At 48.1% G+C, this 10,155-nt stretch overlaps 1 protein-coding gene across 3 annotated transcripts in view; it reads left to right on the forward strand.

Annotated features, from left to right (window-relative positions):
* The window catches only part of IFT43 (intraflagellar transport 43), a 103,865-nt gene extending 95,751 nt beyond the window's left edge, over positions 1-8,114 (forward strand). For all 3 annotated transcript variants that reach the window (XM_006157056.2, XM_014591080.2, XM_014591079.2), the window contains 4 exons: positions 6,685-6,757; positions 7,028-7,103; positions 7,637-7,699; positions 7,834-8,114. In XM_006157056.2, coding sequence (XP_006157118.1) covers positions 6,685-6,757; positions 7,028-7,103; positions 7,637-7,699; positions 7,834-7,953 — 332 coding nt within the window. In that variant the 3' untranslated portion in view covers positions 7,954-8,114. The remainder of the gene's footprint in view (positions 1-6,684; positions 6,758-7,027; positions 7,104-7,636; positions 7,700-7,833) is intronic.
* The last annotated feature ends 2,041 nt before the right edge of the window (positions 8,115-10,155 follow it).

Raw genomic sequence — 10,155 nt, forward strand, 5'->3', positions numbered from 1 at the left:
CCTACAGGGTGACTAACCAGGCACCATGTGGAGCAGAGAAGCAGGTTGAGCAGCTTGTGAGATAGCAATGTGGAGGCAGGGAGCCAATGCCCAAGACCAGGAGGAGGACTCTTTCTTTCTATTTTCTTTTCTTTCCTTTTTTTTTTTTTTTCCGTAAGGTATGTGTGCTCACCAGAATGAGAGAGAGAAAAAGAGAGAGAAAGCAAGACTCCCATGGGGAATGGTCATACCACAATTCCTTCTCTATCTCTCCCACCTTTCAGATGTGGGGCTCACACGTGCACGCATCTGGTGTGTTTTATAAGCCATTGGATTCAGGACTTGAACCCTGCAGTAAGCCATGTGGGATCCAGCTCACATAACCACCAGGCCATGGGCTAGCTGCATGAGGTCTCTTTAGTTAAAGGAGTCTGAGCTGGACAGAGAGCAGCAGAGGCTCTGGGCGAGAGTGGCACTGCTTGCCCACAACACTGAGATGGAGAAAAGATTACCCATTCCCATGGCAAGGTGCCCACCCACCTCCTCCCCCTCGTTGGGGCTAGTTTATTAAGACATGGATGGTGGGGGCTAGGGTTTCCAGGGTCTCTGGCGTGGGAGCACTCTTCATTCTTCTCCATTTGGCCTTACAGGGAAGAGGTGAGTTGGGGCTCTGGTAAGGGAGAGGACTCAGCTTACTGACAGTCTGTAATGGAAAGAAATGCCCAAGAACAAGACATCAAGTCTTAGGCAAAATAAAAGATGTCCTGATTGTAGGCAGTGGTTTCTTTCCTTCACTGTAGGAGGAGGTGTCTTTCAAGACACGTGACCTTTACAAAGAGCGTGGGTGGGTGTGGAAGAGCCCAGAGGCTGCAGCCTCACTGGAGTTGGGCGCCTGGCTCTGTCCCTTATTCATGGTGTCACCTCATGCAAACTTTTTCTTCTTGCTTAGCCTCAATGTTTTCTGAAAGATGTTGTCACTGGGCAGCATTAAATAAGAAAATAAAGGTAAAGCCATATGTGTAGATTCTCCACATGCTCAATATTATAGTGTCTGTTAAATGAGGAAGTGTGGTGGTCAGCTCCACTTGGCTGACTACAGTTTGAGTCCCAGATCCGACAGCCTGGAAATCACACTGAGCATGCATGCTTCAAAATCCCTAGATGGGAATGGAGGAGAAGGGTTGCTGTGTGACCATCCCCCTGGGGGGTGGGTGATTTCTCACTCTCTGTCTCTTTGTCTCAGACAAGCAAACACTCCCTGTGTCAAAAACCTAAAAAATAAAAAGTTCAATGAAAAAGAATTGTTTCAAATATTTATTATGTGCTGAGCACAGTGCTTAGTGTTTTATAAAGATGACTGCATTTAATATAGTAACCATGCAAGGTGGGCATTGTGGTGCCCAGCCACCTCCTCCTCCATGGGGCTCATTTAAGAAGCCATGGGTGTGGGGCCTAGAGTCTCCAGGGTCCTCTGGTGTGGTAGCACTTTTTTCATTCATGATCATCATCTTACGGATGAAGAAACTGAGGCAAAGAGAGGGTAGTCACAGCCTGTATGCAGTGGAGCCAGGATTTGACTCAGGCCATCCTGCCTCCAGAGGCTGCCTCTTCTGTTTTGTCTGGTTTTTAGATTTTTGCCATGTTAAACTTGTACTCACTAGAGAGAGACAGTGAGAGGAATAGTAAGAAATCACCCCAGAGAGGGGAAGGCCATACTGCAATCCCTTCTCTTCCATTCTCCTCTTGAGATTTTGGGCACACACACACACGCCTGGCATGATTTTCAAGCCACCAGGTCCAGGACTCTGACCACGGTCAGCCATGTGGGAGTCCAGTGCCTTAACCACCACATTGTCTGCTGGCCCGAGGCTGCACTTCTAAACTGCAGAGCAGGAATCATCCATACCATGCTTTAATTACCTCATGGCTATCTATCTAACTTATTTATTTATTTATTTATTTATTTATTTTTGCCATAGGATACATGCACATAGGAGAGAGAAAGAGAGGAAGTAAGAAAGCAAGCCACCTGGTCCAGGACTTGAACCGTGGTCAGCCATGTGGAAGTCCAGCACTGCAACCACCACACCACCTCCTGCTGCTCACTACTATTCTTAATATTTTTTTAAAGAATTCTTTTATTCAACTTTATTTATCTATGTATTTATTTATTTATTTTAATTTCACAAGAGAGGGATAGAAGGAGAGAGAGACTGAGAGAAAGTGAGAAAACAAGCCTCCAGGTCCAGGACTAGAACCACGGTCAGCCATGTGGGAGTCCAGCACCCTTAACCACCACGCCACCTGCTGGCCCCCTTAATATTCTTCTTAGTAGTAGCAGCATAGAGGAAAAGGAGACTGAAGTAAACATAACTCGGATTTTTTTTATAAAAGCAGTAACTTTTCAACAATGCAAGCACCGACTCTTCCTGAGCTGCTCTTATCATCTCTATTAAAATCTTTGCACGTTGGGGGACTAGCAGTTGGCGTAATGGCTATGTCACTGGACTCCCATGTAGTTGACCGTGGTTCGAGTCCCGGACCCAGTGGCTTAAACTCACGCCGGGCGCGTGTGCGTGCGTGCCCAAGATCCTGAGAGGAGAATGGAGGAGAAGGGATTATGGTGTGGCCATTCCCCCTGGGGGGAGGATTTCTCATTTTCTGTCTCTCTGACTCTCTCTGTCTTTCTGGCGAGCACATGCACCCTATACCAAAAACCTCTCAAAAAAAAAAAAAAACTTTGCACGTTGGGACCAGCAGATGGCCTAATGGTTACATCGCTGGACTCCCACGTAGTTGATCATGGTTCGAGTACTGGCCTAGCAACTTAAAACTCATGTTGGGCGTGTGTGCATGCGTGCCCAAATATCCGGAGAGGAGAATGAAGGAGAAGGGATCATGGCATGGCCAGCCTTCCTGGGGGGGTGATTTCTTGCTCTCTGTCTCTCTGTCTCTCTGGCAAGCACATGTGCCCTATAGCAAAAATCTCTCTCTAAAAAAAAAAACTTCTCATGTTAAACTTTACATTCTGAATCAGAGTGGGTCACCAGGCCACACATGTAGATCAAGTTGCCGTCTCAGATTGGAGGCAGTGCTGGGTCATTCTCTGTAGGTAATTTTGTAAAAAGCAGATTTTCTAGTCTGTTGTCTGTTTTTAGGTTTGTTCATCTCTGTGTGAGAAAGGGGATGAAGGTTGGGGGAGGGAAGGAGAGAAAGGAGGGAAAAATTCCCCAGAACATATTATGTACACAGAAGTAAGCACTCATCTATGATTTTAAGTCAGAAACTGAAATTGTGAAGTTCTTTGAAGTTTGCCCAGAACCTGCTTCACGGCCACCTGTTCCGCTGGGGCCGGGAGTTGGATGGCCGGCCTCTGCTGCGATGGCTCAAGCTGTCACTGCAGCGGAATGTTCCAGCTTGCCTTGGCCTGGCTGTCATCGCTGGCTCTGTCCCACTCCGGCGGTTCACCAGGTTCTGCCGGGCACCAGGCTTCCAATTAGAGAGAAATCCCACTGTGTGGCCGGCCCCACCAGTGCCACTCTGAGCGGCCCCTTTGCCAAGGCCCGAGCTGACCTCTGATCTGTCACAGATGGGCCAGCCCCATGCTCTTTTGTGCACATTTGGAGGAGGGGTGTGGGGACGAAGAGGGACACCCACAGGGAGTGAGAGTGGACACTGGGCAGAAGTGCGGTTCCTCTGAGCTCCGAGAAGCTGGGCAGAGTTGACAGGACCCAAATGCTAAAGTTGTGGAGGGAAAGGGGAGTTGGGGAAGATCCCATCCTGAGCTCTATACTCAGCATGGGGCATTTTCTTACAACTTCTGAATATTCATCTCAGGCTGGACTCCACACCCGAGGAGAGCCAGGAGCAGTTAACTGGCTCGCTCCAAGACTGTCACGCTGCCGATGATGGCACATGGCACAGCCAGCGTCCTCCTGTCCCTCTGCAGGGACTGCAATCTCAACAGCCTGGGAGCCCGCTCACCCTGGGCTCAGGGAATGACATTGTCAGCAGCCTGCACAATGGACTGTATTAATCACTCGGCGAGACAGTGAGGGGAAAAAGCTAAATTTCTATTAGCATAAGAAATAGAATCTTAGAGAATTCCATCTCTAATTCTCCGGCAGGATAGAGAGATATGATCTAAGCCTTGAACAGCTCCTTTCGAGACACAGGACTAGCAGAACGTGGTTCATTATTTCGGGGGTGGTATATGTATCTCTATTTCTCCTATCAGCACTTTCTTTTATTTTTCTTTCTTTGCGCTCTTTTTAATGATTTTCTTTCTCAGTCTGCCTCTTTCTGTCTGTTTTACTTTCTGTGTCTCTGTCTCTCTCTTTTTCCAGAAGCCACATATGTGACTCCATAGTCAGAGTAATAATGAAGACACCAAGCTTGGCACTGACATTTAGAGACTCAGGCTTAGCTTGACTAGAGCAGTTGCAGAATCTAAAAAATGAACAACCTGCAAGTGGTGAGATTCTTCCAGCTGTTCTTGGAATGATCCTCTTTAAAAATAAAATTGGGGTCAACTGGTAGGCTAGTGTTGAAGGGAGCTGGATACCACATGGCTAACTACAGTTCAAATCCTGGTCCCAGCAGCTTGAAAAACATGCTGGGTGCATGTGTATGCATACTCAAAATCCCAAAAGGAGAGAGAAGTGATTGTGGTGTGGTCACACCCCATTGGGAAGTGCTTTCTCTCTCTCTGTTTCTCTCTCTGGGAAGAGAGAGAAAAGAGCTTTCTGAGAATTAAAAAAAAAAAAAAAGCAGTGGGACCAACAGTTGGCGTAATGGCTATGTTGCTGGACTCGTATGTAGTTGATCGCTTTTCGAGTGCCAAACCTACTGGCTTAAACTCACGCCGGGCGCGTGTGCGTGCGTGCCCAAGATCCCGAGAGGAGAATGGAGGAGAAGAGATTGCGGCGTGGCCATCCCCTCTGGGGGGTGATTTCTCGCTTTCTGTCTGTCTCTCTCTGTCTTTCTGGCGAGCGCACGCACCCTATAGCAAAAACTTCTCAAAAAAAAAAAAAGGCAGTGAAAAAAATATTGACTTTAGTCCATGAGAGCAGAAATGAAGGTTTCTTCAGTAATCTCTTCTCTTTGAGATTTTTGAGATTTTCTTCCTTCGAGTGTTTGCAGTTGATTCTCTCTCTCTCTCTCTGCTCTGATTGGTTAAAACAGAGTCCCTCAACAAGTGGGCATTACCCTTTTGGGGAAAGAAATGTTTTTTTTAGTGTGTTAGGTTGTCCCCATGAGAAGGTGCACAGTTTTTGGTAACTTAAACAAGTAGCCACAGTTCAGTACTGTGCTGTTTCTCAGGTTCTCTATTTGCATGACTTTAATGTGAGACTCATGAAAGAAATGGCCTTGGAACTCCTCCTACCTGTAGAGTTCAGAGAAAGGGAAATCCTGTGTGACATCAAGAAAATGTGACCTTGGGCCAGCCAGGTATTATGCTGGTTAAGTCAGTTGGATCCCACATGGCCGACTTCATGGTTTGAGTCCCAGACCTGGCGACTTGAAAAACATGCCCGATGCATGTGCATGCATGCCCAAAATCCTGAGAGAATAGATTGCAGCTTGGTCATCCTCCCTACGGGAGCACTTTCTTTTTTTTTTCTTTCTTTTTTTTTAATTTTTTTTTTTGGGGGGGGGGGAGAGGTTCTTTGCTATAGGGCGCATGCGCTCGCCAGACAGAGAGAGACAGAGAGACAGAAAGCGAGAAATCACCCCCCAGGGGGGATGGCCACGCCGCATCCCTTCTGCTACATTCTCCTCTCGGGATCTTGGGCACGCACACACACGTGCCCAACGTGAGTTTTAAGCCACCAGGTCCGGGACACGAACTGCGGTCGACTACATGGGAGTCCAGCGACATAGCCATTACGCTAACTGCTGGTCCCAACCCTAGGGGAGCACTTTCTAACTTTCTCTCTCGCTTGCTCGCTCTCTCTCGCTCTCTCTTTCTCTCCAGTGAGCGCACATGCCCTGTAGCAAATTAAAAAAAAAAAAAAAGTGTGATCTTTAGAATTGGCATTGTTTACTCCGGCACATGGAGACCCTGATCCAGGTACCATGTTGGAGAGCCAGGTTGCATGACTGACTGTCCTTCAGATGCAGACTAAGGGCTGCAACAGCTGCTCTGGAGGTAATGCAAGGTAATGCACGTGCAGATGAATGGTGAGGAGTGACCCTCCTCGTGACATCCACTTAGTGGCACTACACGTTCTCAGTGCCTGTGTCTCTGGACATACAAGGCGCATCATCGCTCCCTCCTCCGCTGTCCTCTCCTCTGATAGAAGCCCCTTCCAAGTGCTGTCTTGGAGCCTCTTTTCACCTCTTTACATTCCTCTCTCGACATCCACTGCAGTGGCCTGACCTGGTGCTTGAGTTAGAATCACTGGAGAAATCTTAGGGGAAAATGCAGAGGCCTGACACCTGCCCAGAAGGTTCTTCCTCAGCAGGTTCTGGGGTGAGGCCTCGGATTCAGAGCACACTGAGACTCCATTTTCAATTCCAATGTGCACCCCTAGTGCAGTACCATACCCTGGCCTAGAAGCCTCTGGGACCAGAGGCTGTGGCCAAGTGTCCCTTCCGTCCCAGCTACAGCCGTGGCTGTGCATTGAAGGTGAGTAGTACATGGAGAAGCAGACACCACCCCTGTTCATGCTGTGGACAATTTTGCTCCATCTCTCATTGCAGACATTCCCGTTATTCCGGATCTGGAAGAAGTACAGGAAGAAGACTTTGTTTTGCAAGTGGCAGCCCCGCCCAGGTAGGCTAGGTTAGGTTAGGTATGAATTGGCAGGGAGATGGTGGACATGGGAATTAATACACTGCAAACATGGTCTACGGTGGGCCTTCCCTGCCCGCACCCCACCATGTAGCTCCAGGTCTTTCTGCTGATGGTGTGCATTCTAGGGTTCACATTTTGTGCAGATATTGTGTTCCCATTCTTGTCATCCTCAGGAGCACGTGGGGACAGTGACTGCATTCCTGCACCGGGACCTGTCTGTGGTTCCTCCTCACTCTCTCTTTCCTTCAGCATCCAGGTAAACCGGGTGATGACCTACCGTGATCTGGACAATGACCTCATGAAGTACTCTGCCTTCCAGACCTTGGTGAGTGGAAAAGCTTCTGCACAGAGGGGCTGCCCCCAAGCAACTTCTGGAGAGATGTCTCAGTTCCTCCAAAGCTATGCAGCATCTCCTCCATGGGTGCTGGCACTGCCTGGCCACAGGACCTTTGCTGGAGTTACTGTCCTGGGGTATCTCACAGCATCTGTACTCAACATGCTCCAGTGCTGCCCAGTGCCAGGCTCCCATCTGCTTCCCTGGCTGCCCACTTGGCACCTGAGGGACTCCATTCCCCTGTGGATGTGCTGCTGCTGTCTTGCTCTGCCTTCCTGGGCTTGCCCTTCCCCCCAAGGCTTACCCAGCATGTAAGAAGTCCTAGGTGGCCCTGTGTCTCAGCAATGTGGCCCACTCAGGATTTTACACTTTTCCTAATGCATCTCTGTGGGTCTCACTTTGGATAACACACACAGGCTGAGCCTCCTTCCTTTGCAAGAGATAGTTGCCTGTAGGTGCTCAAGTTGCCCATCTGGGCTTTTTTTTTTTTTTTTTTTTTTTTTTTTTTTTTTTTGTATTTGCAGGATGGCGAGATTGACCTGAAGCTTCTCACCAAAGTCCTTGCACCAGAGCATGAGGTTCGAGAGGTACAGTAGCAGCAGCGGCCCTCACTCTCAGCCTCGTCCCTTCCCATTACCATCTGCCTCCCCAGGCGTCCCTGAGGGCACTTCAGAGGAAAGACCTTGTTTTGTCTTAACCCAGCAATACCCTCTCGTGGCAGGATGATGTCAGCTGGGACTGGGACCTCCTGTACACTGAGGTATCCTCAGAGCTCCTCACTGAGTGGGACCAGCTGCAGACGGAGAAGGAGGACCCTATAGGCCAGCCCAGGCACACCTGACCCGGAACCTCTGCTTTGGACTTGAGAAAATGCATTAAGCACACAACTAAAGAAGCTTGCAAACAGCTTAGATTTTTTTATATGGAATATTTTTTAATACAAATACTTATTTTCAGTAGACCACATTGGATCATTCAGTTATAATAAATTGCTTTATTCTGTGTCTATCTCTTCCATTTCTTTTTAGCACCATTTTGGACAGATTTGTGGGAAACTTTTTTAAAAGGTTGTTTTTAATTTAGGCTTTTGCTATGGAGCTCATGCACTTGCCAGAGAGAGACAGAGAGAGAAGAAGTGAGAAATCACCCCCAAGGGGGGATGGACACCTGTAATCCTTTCTCCTTTCTTCGTGCTCCTCCTGGGATTTTGGTCCTCCTGGGAACTGGGGCGTGCACGCAGGCACACAGCATGATTTTCAGGCTCCAGGACCAGAATGCAAACCATGGTCGACCATATGGAATCCACACCTTAACCACCACACCACCTACTGGCCCCTTGGAAGGTAACTTTTTAAATAAATTTTTAAATTAAATTAAATTATTATTATTGTTATTATTTTAATTTGACTAGAGAGAGACAGAGATGGGTGAGGGGAGTGAGAAAGCAAGCCACCAGGTCTAGGATTCAAACCATAGTCGACCACGTGTGAATTCAGAATTCAGTGCCTTAACCATACTGCCAGCCCCAGAGGGTAACTTTTAAACAATCCAGTGCAAACTCTAACTCTCCATGTTGTGGAAGAGCAGAGGGGAAGTTAGATGCAAGAGAAGGAATGGGCGTTCCTACTGCAAGTTGTCCACTTCTCAGGAGACCCTGGCCATTCTTGGAGTGTGGAACCTGCAAACGTGGTGAGGCAGGGATATAGAGAGGGAGCCTGGGCAGGGCCTGGCACATGGCTTCCTGTGGACATCCAGTACCGTTCAGTGACAGGAGTGAAGCTGCACATCACCTCCTCACGCACGTCCAGCCAGCTGTAGCCAAGAAGCAAGACGTGGGCGTGATGAGGTGACATGACTCTCACAGAGTTTGGTGGCTGTTCTGACAGCATTCTCTTTTTCTATCTTCCTGCAAGCCATGCTCTGTGCTCCAAAACCATGTCTTTCCCTTTTGCCACAGGATCCCAGAGCCTGATTTGGGGCTTTTTATTGGAAGGGGCTAGCCTAGCATCCCCAAGAATTCCACAGAAGCACTCTCTTTGGGATCTGACCCTTGAGATATGAGCTGTTTCTCTCCACTGCTCCCCTGAGCATCTTAACAGCCTGTTTCCCACAACGTGCTAAATTCAGGAGCAGAGCCCAACCCTCTTCCTAAACACAGACATCTTTTGTTTTTGTTTTGCTTTCTTCCCCAAGAAATCTCATCTGAGGACAGGGACCTCTCCATGCCCTTCTCTCCCAGATGTTGCTTCGGATCAGGCCTGTGCAGGCGGACAGCAGCTCACCAAGGCCGACTCCTTGGCCATGGGGAGCACTGAGTGATTCTTAGCCTGCTTGGAAAGCTCTTCATTAAAATTCAGAAAAACAAAGAGGCTCAACACATCAAAAACCCACTGGGGGGTTATTTTTGTGTGAGTATGTGCCCTTCCCCTGCGAGCCACATGGCTCCAGCGTAGGCAGAGTGAATGCTCTTCTGTTAATTATAAACTCGGGGATTTAGTGTCTTTGGGCCCTGTTTCCTCTTTTTCCAGAGTCATACTTTGTGCCCAGACAGCTACTCTTTAGAGTAATTCCCGTGGTCACTGAGAAGGTTCCATCCAGGATGATTTTTCTTGAGCCTACATCATTCTGAAACCCAAAGGAAAAAGGCTTATGTCTAGCCCTTTAATTAGTGGCAAATTCAACTGCCCCCGGACTCTGATAACCTTGGAGATCTTCGGCCAGCCTGGGCAAGTAACTGGGGGTGGTCTTCCTTCCTCCATTTATTTTAATAACAACAGCAGCAGCAAACTCTCACTATATGCAAAATACTGGGTTTAGTACTAATCTTGTGAATTAGCTGAATCCTCACAGCTCCCCAGTGAAGCAGATACCGCTGTAAACCCGTTTTACGGACGAGGAAATTGAGGTGCAATGAGGTTAAGACATTGTCCAAGAATATCCAGCTACTGAGTGACAGAACTGGAACTCGAAACCATGTGCTTTGGCTCTACTGTGCTTTTATTTATTTGTTTTTGTTTTGGAGAGAGATTTTTTGGTATAGGGT

This window comes from Tupaia chinensis, unplaced genomic scaffold (assembly GCF_000334495.1).
Source record: "Tupaia chinensis unplaced genomic scaffold, TupChi_1.0 Scaffold000528_1, whole genome shotgun sequence".
NCBI lineage: Eukaryota > Metazoa > Chordata > Mammalia > Scandentia > Tupaiidae > Tupaia > Tupaia belangeri.